General features: G+C 37.2%; 1 protein-coding gene across 1 annotated transcript in view; it reads right to left on the reverse strand.

The window, feature by feature from the left end:
• The window catches only part of Ace2 (angiotensin converting enzyme 2), a 43,399-nt gene that overhangs the window by 13,472 nt on the left and 7,781 nt on the right, over positions 1–22,146 (reverse strand). Inside the window, 10 exon segments of the mRNA XM_090326708.1 lie at positions 324–468; positions 3,666–3,892; positions 6,861–7,030; positions 11,076–11,151; positions 11,153–11,171; positions 13,128–13,233; positions 14,295–14,407; positions 16,289–16,432; positions 16,843–16,936; positions 19,542–19,700. Of these exon segments, the coding sequence (XP_090182834.1) occupies positions 324–468; positions 3,666–3,892; positions 6,861–7,030; positions 11,076–11,151; positions 11,153–11,171; positions 13,128–13,233; positions 14,295–14,407; positions 16,289–16,432; positions 16,843–16,936; positions 19,542–19,700 (1,253 nt within the window).

Here is a 22,146-nt window from a genome sequence, read left to right on the forward strand (position 1 = left end):
AAATGTTTGGAGAGGTCAGTTGTGTGTGTGTGTGTGTGTGTGTGTGTGTGTGTGTGTGTGTGTGTGTACTGTTATTGGGGCTTGAACTCCGGGCCTGAGTGCTATCCCTTAGCTTTTTTTGCTCAAAACTAGTGTTGTACCACTTGAGCCACACCTCCATTTCCAGTAGGAGTATCATATACAATTTTGCCTACCTGAGCTGGCTTCAAATCCTCGGCTCTCAGCTTCCCAGGTAGCTAAAATGACAGGTGAGAGCCCCCAGCCCCAAATGATTATACAACACAATCATGAGAAAACACATGAGTCCATATTCACAGACTTACTTCATCTCCCACCACTTCTTCATCCATTGATCTTTGGGGATTTCACCCTTAAAGACCATCCACCTCCACTTCTCTAACATGAATGTGAATGGCATTGTTCCAACAATAGTGAGTGCTTGTTTGAGTAAGAAGTTTATTTCTGTTTCTAAAACGAAAATGGAAAAATATAAAATATTAAGATAAAATAAACAATGGATATTTTGTATCCAAAATAGCTTTCCTAATGTCAAGATATTATTCTATAAGACACACTTCATTATATAAGAAATATTGGCAAGGATTATCAAGAAATCTACTACACTGTTGGTCGGAGTGTAAACTCATTCAACCACTATGGAAAGCAGTATGGCAGTTCCTCAAAAGACTAAACATAGAGCTCCCCTATGACCCAGCAATTCCACTCCTTCGCATTTACCCAAATGTCCAGAAACAAGCACATACTAAAGCCACTATCACAACGATGTTCATTGCAGCATTATTTACCATAGCAAAGATATGGAACCAACCCAGATGTCCCTCAGTTACTGAGTGGATCAACATGATGTGGTATTTATACACAATGGAATTCTATGCTGACATTGCCCCATTTGTAAGGAAATGGAAAGACTTGGAAAAATATCATATTAAGCCAGATCCATAGGGAACATAGGCTCAATGGTTTCCCTCATTTGTAATAATTAGTACACATCTAGGACTCTCCTAGCTCAAAACCTATGTACATAAGGTCATATAGGATGAGACTAAATAAAATGAACTCTAGTGTATGGAAATAAAAGGTTTATCTTGTGTGATTGTTGTCCTTAATATACTATGTTATTTCTCTTCTCTTTTTTTGCCCTTATGGTTAATTTCATGTTGTTACTGTATCTGACTTTGTTACCTGGTATATTGTATATACTGTAATTTGTTTATTTGAAATAGGAAAGGGAAGGTGGGAAACAAGATGATTGGGAGGGTCTGGGGAGAGGGAAATGGGGACAAAAACATGAGAAGGGGTATCAATGTGCAAGAAATAATGCACATACTACCTGACGAATGCAACTGTAACCCATCTATACATATTCCCAATAATAAAATAAAAAAGAAATATTTGCAATGAACATAATAACATGTACATATTCATTTTTCATCTAAGGGTTTTGAAGTAGTATGAAGCCCTCAAAGTAAATGGATAAATAAAAATCTAACTGTTAACCCTAATCCTTATGTCTTTTATTAGTTTCCATTGTCTTCTTTAAAGTAACCCCTTGCCGGAGTTAATTAGGGCTATTTTATCTACTTTCCCAATCATTCTGTTTGTTCTTGAAAGCTCTGTGAAGGCAGTGATTGTTAATGTCCCATTCAAGACTGTATATGTAGTCCAGTGTCTGCTACCTAATGCCCTCTATGAGCCATTGGTAAATAAGCAAACATTAGCAGATGTGGTACAAAGCCAGTAAACCAGGGAGAGGAAAGAAGACATATTATGCTACTACACAGTAAGCTCATATAGATAAGGATAATGTACTGTACATTTCAAAATGTTAAAAGAGGGCTGAAATGTAGAGCAGTGAAAACTCACTTTCTCAGCATGTACTTGGTGCTGGGCTTGATCTCTAGCATTGAAAAAACAGAACAAAAAATAGAGGACATAATTTGATCATTTTCATCATAGAAAAATAATAAGTCTCTGTGGGAAAATTATATATATATATATGTACATATATACACAAAGACCTATGCATATATACATATGTATATATGTGTATATATTTACTCTGATTTAAACGTTATACAATGTGACAAAATGTCATGTTACTCCATTAGCATGTTGATTTTATGTACTAGCTAGAAACAAATGTAATTAAAAATATCAATCCAGCCAAGTTTTGGTGGCTCATGCCTAGCTATTTAAGAGGCTGAGATCTGAGGATCATGATTCAAAATCAACCCTGGCAGGAACGTCTGTGAGACTCCTATCCCAATTAACAGCAAAAAGCTAGAAGTGGAACTCAAGTGGCACAGTGCCAGCCTTGAGCGAAAAGGCTGAGGGACAAAGCCTAGGCCTTGAGTTCAAGCCCTATTACAAGAGGGTGACATAGTAAAATAAACTCCATAGAGCAAGTCATGCACCAGATAACCAAAATAGTGCAATGTACTAACATTTTCCTTAGCAAGAATTGTAAATGTTATTAAGATATGATGATGACTTTCCATTTGAGTATATCCAGGCCCCTGTGAGATCACCAAAGGTCTAAAGCCAATAATCAAGGCAAAGTGAACTGCCTAGACAGGTTGGAGCTTACGACCTCAACCTCATGGACCAAATGTTCCAGCCAGTAAAGCTGAGAAAAGAAATATATAGATGAAAGAGGAGAAATTATTAAACTCTAAAACTCCTTTTAAAAAACTGTAGTATATTCACAGAAAATTAGGATCTATTGAACATTTTTGTGTTCCATCAGTCCAAGCCATCCACCGAAAGCAAAATGGACTGCCTTGGGTTAAGGTAAGCTGCCTCAAAGACTGAGGAATTGCATAGGTCTGAGGGCAACCTACAGATAAAACATGGCTTCCACTAAAATTGAAGTGTTTCCGTGACATTGTTTTTGCCACTCCGAGGGCTTGAATTCAGGATCTGAGCACTGTCCTTGGGCTTTCTGATCAAGGCTAATGCTCCACCACTTGGGCTACAGCATCATTTCTAGCTTTTTCTGTGTATGTGGTACTGAGGAATGGAAACCAGGGCTTCATGCATGTAGGCAAGCACTCTACCATGAGGCCACACTCCCATCCCTCAGGCAACTTTCATCACTCATTCTTTGAGTGCTTTCATCATTCATTCTTTAAGAACCCCCAAAACTCAAAGCACACTTTGCTTTGCATTATACTGTGGGAAAGCCTTTATCTCAGGTTCTGCTACTATACTGCTTTTGACTTTGAACTACTTTTCCTCCCTTATCTTCAGTTTACTCCTGGTTAAAATGGGGTTTTTTTTGTTTTGTTTTTAGAATCTGTTCCTGTTGTTCTAATTTGGGGGGAAATTTTCACCTGACACTGATGAGAGGAGCAACCTTGGACAAAGCCTTTCAGTTATATGGGATTATTTCAGCATCTTCAAAAATCCCACCCAGTTTCTATTAGATATTTTTAGAGTCCCAAGACCTCTTTTTTTCAGTTGATTCTTATTCCTCATTTAAAAATATAAAACCAGGACTAGAGATGCAGTGAATATGAGAGCATTTTCCTAGCATGTGCAACACTTGAAATTCAATTCCTAGCACTGGAAACAATATACTGGAATGTTCTGAGACAACTGCACCAGAATCAATATCCAGGTACATGTACATATCATATGCTTACCATTGTCTTCATGAAAATCAGGTGGCAGAAGACCAATGGATTTCAGGTGCTCAGGTGTAGCTGCAGAAAGTGACATGATTTCCCCAACAGCTTCATGGAAACCTTCATTGGCTCCATTTCTTAGCAGGAAAGGTTGGCTGGCATATGCCATGTCATACTGGATGTGTCCCATCTCGTGATGAGCTGTTAGGAAGTTGTCCATTGTCACCTTTGTGCACATCTTGATTCTACACAAAATGGAGATTAAAACAAATGTCACTGATTTTCATTAACTCCACTGAATTGCTTTAGTGGCGTTTTGGCAGGTTTCCGTGACATGTGTTCTCGTTTGGGGATGTAATCACAATTGACTTTTGAGTATTTACTTCGTTTGTTCTTGTGAGTGAGTTGCCCAATATAAAGCAGTGAGCAGAGATAAATCCTATTCTTTTCAGTAATGGGAAGAAAATAAGCAGAGCCCTCTGCTACAAAAACTCCAAGGCAAGTGAGCAATGAACATTGGTTCCTGAATATAACAATGAGTGAATTCGGCACTATCTCCTAGAAGCATCGTGAAGGGCATAACTGAGGATTGAATGAACAACTAGGTGGTAAGCAATGTGTAGGAATTTGTAAGAAAGACTGACATTTATAGAAGTGCCCAGAGACAAAGGCTTGAGAAAGAATATGACATTCAGGACACAAAGCACTTTAATACACCAGGATAGAAAACTAGTCAAAGGGGCTGGAGACCTTAGAGTCATAGAGTGGGTTATGACCCATGAAGCAAGAGTAGAATGGAAAGTAAAAGGTCCAGAGATAAGGCCTTAGGATACCACAGTACCTGGGCATTTGGGAAAGGAAGCTGTCTTAGGAGAGACACAGAAAACACCCAGGAGATCCAGGTGCAGTGGCTCACATCTGTAATCCTAGCTACTCAGGAGGCTGAGATCTGAGGGTCGTGGTTCAAAGCCAGCCTGGGCACTAAAGTCCGTGACACTCTTATCAATAATTAACCTCTAGAAAACTGGAAGTGGTGCTGTGGCTCAAGGGGGAGGGCAGTAGCCTTGAGCTGAACAGCTCAGGGACAGTGCCCAGGCTGAGAGTTCAAGCCTCATGACTGAGAGAGAGAGAGAGAGAGAGAGAGAGAGAGAGAGAGAGAGAGAGAGAGAGAGAGGAGGGAGGGAGGGAGGGAGGGAGGGAGGGAGGGAGAGAGAGAGAGAGACAGAGAGAGAGAGAAACAGAGAGACAGAGAGACAGAGAGAGAGACAGAGAGAGAGAGAGAAGGGGGAAGAAGAGAAAACACCCAGAGGTCAAATGAATCTGAAAGAGCAAGATAAGGCAGAAGTCAGCAAACAATGACATTGAAAGACCACTGGTAAATACTGTCTAATGCTGATGTGCTGAGTGAGATAAGAACTGTAGCTGGCGATTACAGGGTGGTCTTTTTCAACATGGCAAGACCATTTTCATTCAGGTAGGTGTAGGCATCACAGTTTCATAGTGTTCCAAATTTATTCTCCAACCATGATAGTTATCTCCCCATTACTTAGTACCAGTAAGAACCCTTTAGGAACCCTTCACTGCCCAGTCATATACTCAGCCTTCTCCATACACTCCAGTATGACTCCAGTCTGAGTTCCTCACTTGATTTCTGTGTATTGATTGCTTTATGTAAGAGTATATCCTAAGCCAGGCACCAGTGGCTCACACCTGTCATCCTAGCTACTCAGGAGGCTGAGATCTGAGGATCAAGGTTCAAAGCCAGGCCAGGCACAAAAATCTATGAGACTCATCTCCAATTACCACCAGAAAAATGGAAGTGGCCCTATGGCTCAGGTGGCAGAATCCTAGCCTTGAGCTGAAGAGCTCAGGGACAACGCTCAGGCCCAGAGTTCAAGCCCCACGTCCAAGAACAACAACAACAAAAAGTGTATGCTAGAAAACTTACATATACTTTTTTTTCTGTTTGATATTGAGAACTCTAACTTGCTAGATGGCATTCTAATACCTAAGCTGTGCCATCAACCATTTTGCTTTAGTTATTTTTTAAATAGAGGCTCACTTTCATACCTGGACTTACATAGCATGGACAGTAATTGTATCCTTACTTATCTTCACTCCCTGCTCTTGTCTCACTCCTACTTGCCTGAGTGCTCTCTGTCAATAAAGCACTTTTTAAAAAACTAGGAAAACAAGCTTAAAGACACAAACCTTCAACCAGGGAATTACTGTTCTATTTTTAAAAATAAGGAAACTGAAACCCAAGAAGGCTATGTACATCAATCATCCAAGGTTGCTTAATCATTAAGAGACACGCCTAGTTTTCCAAAGCTTGTGTCTCTTCTGCCACATCATGCAGATTATCCTTCACATATTTGCTGTTCTAGCCTAACTAGAATTATTCTTGCTGACTCCAGAACCTCCCATAAGTCCAGCTTCTTTGCATCTGATCCTGAAATTCTTCCACTGGTGTCTTCTTCCCAGTTGTCTGTCCAGCCTCTTTCTGCATGTCAAGCCCAATTCTAATGCCAACCAAAACCAATCTGATCCTACCTCATATTCCAGGTGTGATCTCCCAGTTCCCTGCAAACCATCCTTGGCTCTCTCCTCTAAGGATATATCACTTTCTCCTTTTTATCCTCGCTTGTTACTCCTCTGCCTATCCAATCTCATCCACAAGGGCAAAACACAGAGGGGAAGATCATATTCACATATTGTTGCCTTCATTTATGACTTTGCAACTTGAATTGACATATAACATTTCCAGTGAAGCAGACTGGCTAAAGGTTCAGGTAGGGCCTGTTGATAATCTTTTCCTGGGCAAACTAAAAATGCGGAGCTGGGAGTTTGCCCTAGTGGTAGAGTGCTTGCCTAGCATGCATGAAGACCCAGGTTTGATTCCACAGTACCCCATACATAGAAAAAAAACCAGAAATGGTGCTATGGTTGAAGTGGTAGAGCTCTAATCTTGAGAAAGCCCAAGGACAGTGCTCAGGCCCTGTGCTCAAGCCTGAGCTCAAGCCCCAGACTGGCAAATAAATAAATAAATAAATAAATAAATAAATAAATAAATAAATAAGCAAGCAAGCAAGCTTTCATGGACTCCCAGCCTTACTCCAGGAGCTTTAGCTTGTCTCTTTTGCACTCAGAGAATTGGAGAAGTAATCTCTTACTTCACTGTCTCCCATTTAAGTATAATATCAGACTACCTACCTGAAATCGCCTTTCCCCAGATCCCAAGCTGTAGGGTGGCAGACCACTTTTCGTTTGTCTCCTGGCTCAGTTAGCATAGAGTTTTTCCAGAATCCTTGGGTCATTTTGGGAAGGCCAACAGACACAAAGAAATTCTCTGCCTCCTTGAAGATCCTATCTGCATCCCAAGCCTGGAAGCAAAAAACAAAAGCATTTGATATCAACATTAAATATTTCTGTTGATTTTTATCATTAACATAAGCTTTCCATATAGAAATTTAACAACATTTATGGACATGTTTGCAATGTTTATATGCTTTGTCTTCACATCCTTTCTCAAGATAATTACCAGAAATTAAATCAAAATATTACTTTGAGTACTATTTTTTTGCCAGTCCTGGGACTTGAACTCAGGGCCTGAGTGCTGTCCCTGAGCCTCTTTGTGCTCAATGGTAGCACTCTACCACGAGAGCCACAGTGCCACTACCAAATTTTTCTGAGTGGTTTTTATGCCTGGGCTGGCTTCAAACTGAGGACCAGAGATCTCAGCCTTCTGAGTAGCTAGGGTTACGGGGATAAGCCACTGGTGCCTGATTTAGATTGAGTACTATTTTTAATAGTAAAAATTGTAAAAATAACCATCTGAATGACTAAATAAATAACAATACCATTATGGAAGGAAAATGGTGTGGCCACTTGAATTATAGGTTTTATTGATATTTTAAAATATAACTTAATAGAAAGTAAAATATATAAACTACTCATATGGTATTAATCCTGATGAGAAAATATATAAAAAATGTTAGCAGTAGAATAAGTGAGATTACATGTGATAATTGTTTGTAAAAATTTTCTCACTATTTGGAATTGAGCCCAGGCCACATACATTCCAGAGAAGTGCTCTTCCACTGAGCTACACACTCAGGCCATGTTTTTGTTTGTTTGTTGTTACATTTCAAGTACAGGCAAAACAACAAATGACTTTCTATTTACTAAAGACTTCAACTCAAGCCAACAATAACTGATTAAATCAAGGGCTTGATTAAGGGTTAAGGCCTTGATAGAAAACACACACAACAAAGTGGACATAAAGGCACCAGCTTTTAGAAGTAAAAGTTCCAGCTGTCTTCTAGAAGCCAATTCGTAGTTGGGCCTTGGTTTCATGAAGCATATGTGATCTAGACTTTCATAAAAGTTTAGAACTAGAGAAAGACAGTGATAGGCATCTGATATCTAGCAAATTCTTGAAACTGATGTCTCAGGAGCCAATCACCCTTGCTTAGAACATAAGGCCTACATCAGAAAAATTAAGCCTGTGTAATTGAAAAGTAGTTCAGGAATTATTTTTAGTAACATGAAAAAACTCCCTGATCTTGAACTTCAGCCAAGTTTTGTTTTCTCCCGTGTCATCCCTGGGAATAAGAGGATCTCTAGGATACAGAAACAAAAGCCATATAAATGAGTGATTGTTTTCCTTAATGTACTACGTTATCTCTCCTCTCTTTTGCTGTCCCTTTGTTATCTCATATTGTTACAGTATCTCACTTTGTTATCTGATATATTGGATATATTTTTATTTGGTTATTTGAAATTGGATAGGGAAGGGGGGAAAACAAGACGAGGGGTGGGAGTGGGGGGGAGGGAAATGGGGACCAAGACATAAGAAAGTGTATCAATGTATGTGAAATAATGCACCTTTTATCTGGCGAATATAATGTAACCCTTCTATTAATTACAATAAAAATATATAAAAAAGATATATAATATAAGACCATGTGGTTTTTTAAATTAAATTTCAAAAGTATAATGTCAGGTTGGAGATGGAGCTTACTGATAACACTCTCTTCTGTATTCCCAAAAGTCCAGCATTAAAGGCAATTGGTACTGATGATATGTGACAATCTTATTTGAGTTAAGTTTTAACTAATATGCAAAGATACTAAAATGTACATATTTCTGAGGTACCATGTGATGCCCTGATACAGGTTATCTATGGTAGAATGTTCAGATCATGGTAAACATGTCTACCTCCTCATTTGTTTTTTTATTGTTTATTTATGTGCATTGCTGTCGATAGAACCAAAGGCCCTGTGTATGCTAAGTATCGCTTAGCTATAAAGTTAGCCAGTTAATTTCTTGAAAATTCTTGATATCTTTTCTTTTAGCTTTTGAAAATACACAGTACATTATCATTATCCATAGCCACTAAACTGTGCAATAGCACTCTACCACTTGGCCAAAATCCTAGCTCCAATTGTTTCACTTTCTTGGCTCTTATGAATAGTGCTACATTAAATATGCAGTACAGATTTCTTTTCAACACACTGATTTCATTTCTACTAGATCTATTCCCATTATTGCGTATATATCTGATTTCTGGGACATATAGTAGTTCTATTATTAATTTTTGAGGAAGTACTATATTGCTTTCCACGATGTCTGTGTTAATTTTCATTCCCAATATCAGTACAAAAGGACTATTCTTGGTTCACCTTCTCACCATCACTTGACAGAAATATCCTTACTAGACTGAGATTATATCTAACTGTTGTTTTTCATATAAGTGTTGATTATTTGTATGCCTTCTTTTGAAAAAATGTCCAAGTATAGGATCCTTTACAAAGTTCCTTATATATTTTGGATATCAATACAGAACATTGTCATATATCACATTGATATTATATATAGTTTCCCAATGTTTTCTCCCATTTTGTGGGTGGTCAATGTACTATATAGATTGTCTTTGCTAGGCAGAAGGTTTCCAGGGGGTTTTTTTGTTGTTTGTTTTTGCTTTCTTCTCTCCTCCTTTAGATTTTTGTCAACAAAAACCTTCCCCATTTCAATGTCCTCAAACATTTCTTTTCTGTTCCTTTCTAGTAGTTTGAAGAAAGGATAGATTGATGAAGAACCAAGTAAAAATATTAGAATTTCTGAGTTCAATTGTTAGTTGCCACTACCTATGTTACTTTGGGAAAATCATTTATTGAGTCTCAGCTCCCTCACTTATAGCATGGAACTTTAATAATACTTATCCTGACAATCTCATAGATAACATTAGAAGAGGTAGTGGCTGGGAAAAACACTTCAGAAAAGGTACGAACTGACACAAAGGTAAGCAGCTACTGCTGTTGAGAAACTGTAAAAAGAGTCAAGGAAAGCTGAAACTGTCTGGAGGAGTTGTAGCCTTAAGTTTTTATTTCTTCTGTAAATATTTCCCTGGAGCCTGTTATATAAATATATGTATATTATATTGCTATATACAAATTTAAAACTATCAACAAGAAAATGATAATTATCTGAAGAAATGTTAGAGGCAAATGGAATTGTGAGTACTAATTCTACACAGAAATATATAATTTAATTGAATAAAGCAAAATATGTAATGAAAATTAGAATGTGATTGTATCAATATAAAGGAAATAGAATTTAACAATTGTATCATGGTGGTAAGAAAAGGTATGTTTAAGAAGCTGATTACCAGTGGATACCCACTCTGTAATCTTGGCTATTTGGGGGAGGTTGAGACTGGGAGGATCACGTTTCAAGGAATAGCCCTGACTGAAAAAAGTTCACAGAAGTGGTGCTGTGGCTCAAAGTGGTACAGCGCAAGCTTTGAGCTGAAGAGCTCAGGAACAGTACCAGGCCAGAGTTTAAGTCACATAACAAAAAAGGAAAGAAAGAAAAGAAAAAAATGTTCATAATGCCCCCTTCTCAATCAAGATCTGGGCACAGTCATGTTTACCTGTTATCCTAGGTATGATGAAAAGCAAAAAAAAAAAAAAAATAATAAGCAGGCAACAGACCTGGTGCTTGCCTGCATGGAAGTAAGACCCTATGACAATAATAAGCAATACAAAAAAAAGAGTGGAAGTGTCACTCAGTAGTAGATTATCTGACTGACAAATTTGAGACATCAAGGTCATACCCCAGTATTGCCAAAAGAAAAAGGAAAAAGGAAAGAGAATGATTTATATTATTTTAATAATGATGATTTTAATATGCAAAAATAATATTTTATAGTATTAACAAAAATAATGACAGATTACTTAGTATCAATACTACACCTGTTATTCCAGATACTTGATTTCACTGACACTGGAAACTACTTTTCCAGAAAAAATGTAAAGTTAACCTGATTTTTTATTATAATGATTTCACATCCAAAGACATAAACAAAAGGAAGGCACACAAATATTATGATTGAGAATTGATGATATTTTAAAGGCTTCTTCCTACCTGCTGTACCATTGCATCAGTAACATCAATGTTTGGTTTCTGTTCAAAGGGAATTACCAAAGAGTACAGATTTGTCAAAATCTACCCACATATCACCTATTTGAGACAAAGACAGCACGTTAGTAACATGACAAAGACAACACAATACACTGCAGAGTTTATAACCTGCATGAGGTTGGATTACAAAGCAACCCACTCAGCATTTCTAAACACTTTTGTTTCTCTGCTTCCTTTTTACTCCATCTGTTTTCCTTTTTTTCTTTCTCCCATTTTATATTCCAGAATTTCCTTCTTCTATCTCATGTAAGGCACTATAATGGCAAGAGAGTGAATGGTTAAGTGTTAGTGAATTGGCCCATCTTAAATTAATATTCAAAGGTAAAATTTAGATAATCTCCTATTCATGGTGTAAATGCCTTGTATTGGATTTAAAATAATCATATAAAATCATCAGTCAAAAACTTATTTTAAATAAACTACACTTCATTTTTATTATTATAGTAAGACATATATAACCAGGTAATTTTCAAGCATCTTTGACAGTGTGAAGTTGGATTCCAATGTCAGATATCCTAAAAAGGGAGCAAATATGTAGAAAACTTCAATGTACTCTCAAAAGCACCAAAGAAAGAAGGCAGCAGATCTACATGAAAAATACACCAGTTAGTACATTTTAAAGTAAATAAATAAAATGTAATAGAGACAGTGAAATGCAAGGGTGAAATGGGGGTGAATATGATTAAAGTACTTTACAAGTCTGTATGAAAATTATTCATGAAACCCCTCGGTACAATTATCATCAGTCTGAAGTAAAAGACTCAAGTGGTCCACAAGTAGTATAGCATGGCTTCTACAACTCAAACAAGACCTTCAGCTAAATTGATAAAATAATAGTGTATAACACTGGCAGTGTGGCCTTGTGGTAGAGTGCTCGCCTAGCATGCACCAAGCCCTAGATTCAATTCTTTGGTACCACATATACAGAAAAAATCAAAAGTGGTGCTATGGCTCAAGTGATACAACACTAATCCCAGGACTGGCAAAAAAAAAGATAATGTCTACAATAAAGGCAGACATAGTATCATTTTTTTCTATGTTTGTTAAACTTTACCTGAAATTACTGTTCTGGTCATGACAATTAGATAAAGTATAGCTTATCCAATGGATAAGAAAAGTGGAATTTGAAGAAATAGCCACAAATATGTATAGTATATTTAACTTGAAGTAAAGAGAAAACAGTATATACATGACATATATGATTACAACAATTAATAGTCACTAAAGTGTAATAAATACATATCCTGTGCACTACTGTGCTTGATGGTTGTTTATATAGATCTGTAAGGTCATCTTGTAGAAGAATGAATGTATTCTGGGTAACTTCACAGCATGAGAATAAGAGAAATGGAATAAAGGACATTAAAAGTCTGCTCGACTATTGAAAGGATGCAGTGTTTTCATGGCACAAAATTTTCTGATATCTCTATTTTATTTGGCCTTGGATGCAACTATCAAAAAAAGGAGGATAACCACTCTTTTTTATCTATTACTCATGTATTTCCAAGCAAGTTACTTTTTCAACAAGACTTATTTACACATTGTAAATAGATTCATAAAGGTTTCCCTAAGGCCATACTTGTATCCTAGAAAGCCTTTCTCTCACTTCTAACCACTCTTTGCTCTAACTGTATGATACTAAAATCCCAAATATTTTCTAAAGAAGATAGTCAACCAACTTGAATCCTCAAAATTATTTCCTCATTTCCATACTTGTTTTAACCTGAAAATCCTTCTCTAGTTATCTTTAAATTCCCTTTTAACCTCTGGATTGGAGTCAATATAATAACCCTTTATGAAAAAATAGCGATATGGTAAGGATTTAATATTGATTTTCTGCTGAAGGAAGTGCATTCAAAATGGGATTTCTAAATTATTAACTTTCCTTGCAGAATTTTTCAAAGGTTTTATATTAGGCTTTACTGCAAAAGATCATGTTATTCATAAAAATAACTAAGATGGTAAAGAATAGGAAATATTCCTATCATTCCTTACCAAGTAAATGAGCAGGAAGGCATCCAGTTGGACTGATATAGGAAGGGTAAATATTCATCAACTTTGTTCTCACATAAGCATGAAGATGTTCATATAATGGTTTAATCTGAAAATCCAGAAAAAAAGTTTCAAGACCAAAAGTGTCTAATTTCAATTTCCAGTGCCCCATTCTAGAAATAAGAACTTCTTTATACAAGTAGAATTTCACGTAAAATATTTTTTCTCCTCTCAAATATTCTAGATAGTTTGAAAGCATCCCTTTTCTCCATGTATGATGATGACTAGCACAACTGCCTCTATCAAAAACAATATCTGAAAGAATAGAGATTCTAAAATGGAATAAGTTGTTTTAAAAAAGTCGTTTTAAGGGCCGGGAGTTTGGCCTAGTGGTAGAGTGCTTTGCATAGCATGCACGAAGATCCGGGTTCGATTCCTTGGTACCACATACATAGAAAAAAGCCAGAAGTGGTGCTGAGGCTCAAGTGGTAGAGCTCTAGCTCTGAGAAAGTCCAAGGACAGTGCTCAGGCCCTGAGCTCAAGCCCAGGACTGGCAAAAAAGTCATTTTAAGACATGTACTACTTTGTTTTTTTACAAAGCTCTTTTCCTATGAAAAACATTCTATTTTTTTTTTTGCCGGTCGTGGATCTTGAACTTAGGGCCTGAGCACTGACCTTGAACTTTCTCAAGGCTAGAGCTCTACCACTTGAGCCTCAGCACCACTTCTAGCTTTTTCTATGTATGTGGTACCAAGGAATTGAATCCAGGTCTTCATGCATACTAGGCAAGCACTCTACCACTAGGCCAAACCCCCAGCCCTATAAAACCATTCTTAGCAGAGCCAATGAAATAGTAGTATCAATTGTCCCACAAAAGGAAGCAGAATCTACTATTCTGTTTACAAAGACTGTTAGCCTCAGGCATCTAACATCATAGTATCATTCCTTTATGATCTCTATTGATTATAATTACTATTAATAAGTAACTGACATTGAGGAACACAGAACAATTCTAGTGAAGCTGTAAGGGCTGTAATATTATTCGCAAAAATTTTTTTTCAATCTCTAATATTCTAAAATTCTACAAAGCCTGGCTAATCCCTACATTAAGGCCAATCTAGAATGCTTCTGGCCATTGTCACTCTCTCCTGTATACAGTTCCTCAGTTACCTGTGCAAAAGTACGTTCCACATCCTCAATCAACTGGTCACGGTCATAGTCATAGCCTACTCCACCCTCTGCTTCATAATCTCCTCTCCAATAATCCCCATAGTCTTCATAATCTGTTTTGCAAAAAGAAAATAAAAGAAAGAGAACATAAGGGAAAAGAGAGAAAGAGAACGAGAGAGAGAGAGAGAGAGAGAGGAGAGAGAGAGAGAGAGGGAGGAGGGAGGGAGGGAGGGAGGGAGGAGAGAGAGAGAGAGAGAGAGAGAGAGAGAGAGAGAGAGAGAGAGAGAGAGAGAGAGAGAGAGAGAGAGATAAGAGAGATGACATAGATTAGTCTCACTGGGATGCTAAAAGTTTAGCACATTTTTCTTGACTTAAAGGCATATAAAGGAATGACAAGGTTAAAGAATTGTATTAAGCACTCGTTTTATGTCAGCAGTTTAAACTATCTCAGTTCATATGCACAGACCAGTTTGTCATGATTATATTACTGATTGTACAAGTGAATAACATGCTTGATGTTTTCTTTTTTGGTGGTATTGAGTCTTGAACTCAGGGTCTTATACATGCAGGCTGGTATCCTACCACTTGAGCATAGCTTCCAACTCTGTGTATATTTTAAAGTATCTAATTCTAATTAGAGGCTGGAGTTGTATTCACTGTTCAGGAGGCTGAGGTCTCAGGATCTCGGTTCAAAATGAGCCGGGCTGGAAAGTTCTGAGTCTCTTATTTACAATTAACCACCAAAAAGCTGGAAGTAGAGCTTTGACTGAAGTGTCAGAGCACTGGCCTTAAGCAAAAATACCTCAGTGATAGCTCAAAGACCTTGAGTTTAAGCACTAGGACTTACACCAGAAAATGGCAAGGCAATTGAATCTGTAAGTTTTTAAATCCTCATTTTGTTCAGTGTCTTATATTTTCAGATATGGTCTAATCTTTTTTTTATGGGTCATGGGGCTTGAACTCTGGGCCTGGGCGCAGTCCCTGAGTTCTTCAGCTAAAAGCTACCCTGGAGCCACTGCCCCACTTCCCATTTTCTAGTGATTAACTGGAGATAAGTGTCTCAAGGTCTTTAGTTCCCTGGCTGGTTTTGAACCTTAATCCTCAGATCTCAGCCTCCTGAGTAGCTTGGATCCAAACTAATCTTAAACCATTGTTATAGTGGGCCTGAGTTTGTACATTGAATATATACACAGTACACCTCTATAGGTTTCATTTATTGTCTAACCTTCTAGAAACACAAGCTTGTGTCAGCGTATTCACTGATAAATCTTCAATATGGATTTTAACAATTTTTAGTTTTGCATGCACATTGTCAATGTATGAGTAGGAGATGAGAGAAATAGATGGGTAGGCGAGATTTTAATAAAAATTAATAAAAGCTATCATCTGCAACTTGCTTAAGGCTTGTGAATATGAATTTAAGTCAAAGTAGGAGAAATTAGAAACAATGAATGAAAAAAAGAAATGTTTTTCTTACTCAAACCAGAGGCAGTGAATCGTGAAAGCATACAGTTATTCATAATATCATAAGTTCAGCTCATTAATGTAAGAGATTAAGTCAAAATCCATGAAAATTCCTTCCTATATGAAGGTATTTTATGACTGCCTGAATTATAATTACACCTGCAGAAAACAAAAGGCTTCCAGTCTAAGGTAATCTGACTTTTTTTTATCATATCATCCTGAGGTAGACACACAAATGACCTTTGAGAATGAACTGTAGCCAAGGCTTAGGTAAAGGATATTATCTCATCCTCTCTGTGAAATAATCCTGTATAATTCATTTGAGACCCTATAGTTAAATCTCATTTCTTAACTCTTTAACCTATAAAGCTCCAACGGACTTTCTTCTGTCCCAGCAGTTTCTTCTTGAGACAGGTAGATGAAATTGTTTAACAAGTGATTGCTGTTCATCCAATAAAGGAAAAGCTTGGTAATACATGAGCAATATCTGCATAAAGAGCTAGAAAATGTCTATGGGGCAGCACACTTACTGTTTGCTCTTGCCATCTCATTTTTCAGGACCACATACTCTTCATACAGTGGTCTCAGCTGCTTGCCAACCTCAGACCTCCAGCCTTCCCATACCCAGAGCCTCTCACTGTAGTCAGTGCTCTTGGCCATTATGTCATCCAAACCTGTTATCCCAAGCACCCAAGAGAAAATGAAATGTGAACTTGTAAAACGTTCATCTCTAAGCAACTATAGGAACTTTAAGAAATTAATAGTAAGTTTGGTAGACATCAAGATCATAAACTGTTTCATTGAAATATTGTGATTCATTCCGTTGTCCTCACTATAACTCCAAATATGTCTGTAGAGCAAATGTACCACTAAAATAATTGAATTACTAACTTGAATGTCACTGAATTTACAATTCAGTTTGTCAATGTGAAAAATATTTGTGTGCTGATCTACACGTTTGAAAATTTATCACCTTAGGATTACCTACACAAAGTGTACAATGTCAGCATCGAAAGTCAATCTCTTTTAGAACTTGGGGGTAAATGCTAACTTTCATCCTCATTACTCTATGTTAACAGCTTACCTGGTTCCAGTAATAAGCACTCCTGTGGATTATTTGGGTTACAAACTTTTCCAGTGCTGTAGATGGTGCTCATTTTATTTAGAATTGTGTTTAACTACAATTAAATATAATAAGCAATATTAGAAATGGAAATTTTTAAAGATAAGGTTAACATAAAGTTTGTCCTTTCGGTCATGTGATTTTTGATGCCTCAAAACAATTCATCTTCTTTGCTAAATATCTTCATGAAGAGCTCCCTTAAATTTCCTCACTGTAAACTAGAATAAAGCCTATAAACACAAAACAGATGTTAAATAACTGAGGTGAACAGACCTCCCAAACACCCCCAAAACGTTTTTACTTCCACTGTATAATGAAGATATGCACTATTATTTCATTCAGAATTTACTGAACTATATCTATATTTTGACAAGTCTGAAATGGAAAAAAATCCACTGGCCCCCAAAGACCTCAAATCATGACACAATAAAGTGATCTTGAAATCAGTAACTGCATAAAACAGAATGACAAGTATGATAGGTGGTGACAGAATGATTGCCACTAAAACGTGATGTGTCAACATTAGCAGGAGATGGGAAAGACTTAGATCCTGGATATTCAAGGATGCTTCAGGAGGAAGGTGTTGGCAAAGAGGAATTGATCAAGTAGATAAGGGAAGCAGAAGACAGAGTCCCAAAATTAAGAGGAGGTAGAAAATATATGTTGAATGAAACTAGAGTGATAATTCTCATTTTGGGAAGTGATGAACATGAGACTGGAGAAGTAAGGATTGGCCAGATCACAAGGGACAGTCTACACTATAATAATTTATACATTAATCGGCTTCCATTCTGTAATAAGTACAGAAAGTCAGAAAGTAAAAGTTTCTGAACTTTTTAGCAATTTGATATTTCCATAACATCTAAGCAGTAATGAAGGAACTTAACCAAGTAGTGTCCTTTGACAGACTGAAAAAAAATGGCATGAATGGGGCAGGAATGGGGACAAATGGAAGGAAGAAGGAAAAGAGGGAGAAAGGAAGAGAGGGAAGGATAATTCTCTTACATCAATGATTTAAGAAGTGCTGGATCAAAGGTCCTGTTTTCTATTCTCCTAATACCCTCTTTTATTACTCTTTCATTCTGTTAGAGCCATTAACCTAAGACATGAAATATATACCATGCTTAAAAATTCTACATGATCCCATACTCCAACCAATAAAGCTGAATCTTAATATGGCACCAAACCCCTCATGGTCCCTCTATCTGCTTTTTCATTCCCCTCCCCTATCCTTCCTTTCCATTGAATCCATGCATTCTTGAGTTTCCCTTCATCTCAAATACTTAAGCTCTTGATTGTGGTTAAGTGGTTTTCAATCTTGACTACACATTAAAATTATTCTTTTCAACACAGAATGTCCAAGTTCCATTCTAGGCTAGGCTAGGCTGTCTAGGGTCAAATGTGCAAGGTTTCCCATGGCTTCCTTTGTGGAAAAGATGAAGAAATATACAATGGATAAAATAAAGTGGATTAATATCTATCCCCAAATAATTCAGAATAATAAATATCAACTTGTAGAAACAAATACCATATGGTTTTTATCTCTGTCCTTATCATGTATTTTTATTTTTATAAATCTTCATACAGAGTTCCAGAAGACAAATAAATGAGGAAGAAGACTTTGATGTGAAATAGCTGAATATTTTAGATAAAAATATTTCAGTAGTTATATCAGGGGTCTGCTAACTACGGTCTCCTGCATGTTTTCATAAACTTCTGCTGAAAGACAGCCATATCTATTCACATATGTGTAATCTATGGCTGATTTCCTGCCTCAATGACAAAGTTGACTAGTTGTGCCACAGATAATATGGTCCTGGAAAACTTTAACTATTTTCTATCTATCCCTTTATAAAGACAAATGTGCCAGCTGTCTCCTGGGCTAGAGGGATGGGATGCCAGAGATTACTGAGCTTTATTGAGCTTGGTAAGACTTAGAATAAAAATTTTATGTGTCATATACAGCATTATTAGTGCAAGAAGTTTGGAGATGTCATTAACATCTGGCTATAAAAATCCAAAATGAAAATCTTATAGTCCTCTACTGCCATAGTAGGCATACACCGTGGAGTGAAGAATGTCATTTTCCTGCTCTTGTCAGTGCAAATCAGAACGCAGAATCTTCTTTTACCCTCAAAAATTAAAAAAAGATTCTAGTTTGAATGATAAATTATATAACACTATGTAAGCACAGAGTTCTTTTTTATTTATTGTAAAGGTGATGAGAAGGGGGTTATAGTTACAAAAGGTATTGAATACATGTATTTTTTTTGTCATTCGTGGGGCTTCAACTCTGGGCTTAGGTGATGTCCCTGAGCTCTTCAGCTCAAGGCCACTGTTGTTCCAGTTGAGCCACAGCAAGCGACTTCTGGTTTTCTGGTGGTTAATTGGAGATAAGAATCTCATGGACTTTCATGACTGGGCTGGCTTTGAACCGTGATCCTCAGATCTCAGCCTCCTGGGTAGCTAAGTGTGAGCTACAGCACCTGGCTAATACATTTCTTTTTAAACATTGCTACTTCCTCCTTCCCTGTAGTTCTTTTTAATGTCTGGATCACTATCATTGTAGATTAAGGAAGAAGCTATAAGTGATATTACTGTTCAATATTTTCCAAATATTTTAACTCTTGGAGTCAGTGTTAAAACGTTCACAAACATACCTGTTTGTTCTTGTCTTCAGAGAGTGCTGAAGACCCACTCTGCTGAAGGACCTGCAATTGGCGCTTGAGAATGGGGTCCTGGATTTCTTGTAGTTGGAAAGTTTTGGCAAGCTTTGACTGTTCTTCATAAAAAGCAGACCATTTGGCCTCAACTTCATTCTGAAAGGACAAAAAAACCCGTTGAAATTGGACAGAAGATCTAGTCTAAAGAACATCTGGTGAAACATCTACCATTTCCTGAGTGCCTTGTTCCTCTGCTTTGCTGAAGGTCAAGGTTTAGGTTAAGAGTGACCAGGCCACTCTTAGGCCACTTTCTTTCTGGTCAAGTGCCTAGTTTTTCCCAAGGGTCCTGTCCCCAGAACTGAAAGTGAATTCTCACAGATAACTCACACTGTGAGGCCCTGAAGCTTATGGCCTTAGTGCTATGACGTGGGTGAGTTGGCTAAGAATTCAAGGATGAATGCTTTAAAAGGAAAAGCCAGTAGAGCTCAGATTGGACATAATGGGAGTTTTGTCCCTCCGGACCTTGGGAGCCATGGGAAATGAAACACAGATCATAGTTCACTCCTAGGTATCATGACAGCACAGGGATTGTGATCTTAATTTTTTTTTCCAGTCCTGGGCTTGAGCTCAGGGCCTGAGCACTGTCCTTGAGCTTTCTCAAGGCTAGAACTCTACCACTTGAGCCTCAGCACCACTTCCAGCTTTTTTTGTATGTATGTGGTACCGAGGAATCGAACCCGGGTCTTTGTGCATGCTAGGCAAGCACTCTGCCACTAGGCCACACTCCCAGCCGTGATCTTAATTTTTGATCTTCAAAAGAAAGTCTCTCAGAAAAATGGCAATTTGGTAGATGTGGTCATATTCTACCAGCAAAAGAAATCAATAAGCAAATGAGGATTCCAGGATATATCTGCTCCCCTAGTTATTTTTTCCTTTCTTTATTTGAGGCAGGATTTTACTATATTTGTCTTGCCCTCTGTGTGCAGTCTTCTCTCAATGCAAAAAAATTACTTCCATTTATCAAAGGCTCACATGAACAAATACTTTGTCCATCCTACTGCTTCTGACCATATAAAAGAAGTAGCATGTGAGGAAGCTGTCAGCATCTCAAAAATGAGAGGAATGAGGGACAGAGCAGGTAGCTTTTTCTAGGTCATACAGCTAGCAATAGAAAGAATTAACCAATGAAATTAGGTGTGTTTACATGTAAAGCAAATGCTATGAGCTATTGTTCTATACAATGTGTTTGACACATCTTATTCTTTAGTTTGTATGAATAAGGAGTGAGCTATAGGAAGAACAGTTTGATCTACAGAGCATACTTTATCCTTCTCATCATTCACCAATCAATCCTTACCTTTCTTACTCCAGCCCAGGATAATGTACTGAAGTAAAATTTCTGATGAAACTTTGATACAAATTATAGTAATAATTTTATTCTTGACCTATTTTGGAAAACCCATATATGCCCAGATGTCTCAGTCTTAGAACATTTTTTATTGTACTATACATGTGAAGTCTGAGACTGAGTTTATTTTTGTTACTTCCACTCTACAAATGTTATACATCTTACTATCAAAAATTAAGCTTTCATTGTCTTGCATTTGGGCCCCAGAGAATACAATATTCCTTCCCAAGCTCTTCTTTTTTATATTATTGACAATGTATTGCATATCATCACTCTAAGCCTCCTGAGCCTAAATAAAACAGATAGCATAGCTGTTACATGGGAAATCAGTCAGTCCAAACATACCAATCAGATTAGACTGTGGTTAGTAAGTAGTTTTTGGACCTGAACTATAGGTGGTATGAAACATACACCATAGTTTACATAGCTCCAGGGAACTAGTGGATAAAAGGTAGCATTCCACACTACCTCTGTGTAAAGGCAGGAAAGAAACAACTGCAAGAGCACAATTATCCACTGCTAGTTTGGAGACTTGGGGACAAAACACACATTTTTCAGTGCCATCACAAGAAATGAAACCACTCTCTGAATCCATCTGTAACTGTAGTGTGTACCATATTCTTATCCTGTGAGAGATCTTTCCATTTTTCAAAGATTGGAAGAGTAAAAGTTCTAAATTATATTTTTAAATATTCAAAATTATATTCTGCTCATCTTAGCCCTAACTATACTTAGAAAATTAGATACAATGATTTATGATGCTTTTAAATGCTTTCACCTGAGTTTTGTATTAAGCCATATGTCTCTACACCAATTGTGATAATTTGTTTGAGATGCAAAGTTATGCTATTTCGTTTTATTTATGTACAATTCCTTATCATCTGAACCAGGTTTTACTTTCAGCACCCTCTAAACTACTTTTTCCTTTGCTCATGTGAAAGTTTCCTAAAGACAGAAGGTGAAAGGCTTGATAGAATCCCAGTATTTATCTAGTCCTTGGCGCCCAACAAGCTCCTAGTTAAACCTATACCTTCACGTTCCTAATGCTGGCTCAGTTTCCAAGTATGGCCTTCAAAAACCACATAAGTCTTAAGGATGAAAGCTACTCTAGGTCCTTTTTAGATAGTCCCAGAGACTTGCACATTTTTTCAAAAGACTCTGTTCAGTAGAGTAGGCAATATGTCACATGACTGA

Source organism: Megascapheus bottae, chromosome X (genome assembly GCF_031878675.1).
Source record: "Megascapheus bottae isolate mThoBot1 chromosome X, mThoBot2.hap1, whole genome shotgun sequence".
In the NCBI taxonomy this organism is placed as follows: domain Eukaryota; kingdom Metazoa; phylum Chordata; class Mammalia; order Rodentia; family Geomyidae; genus Megascapheus; species Megascapheus bottae.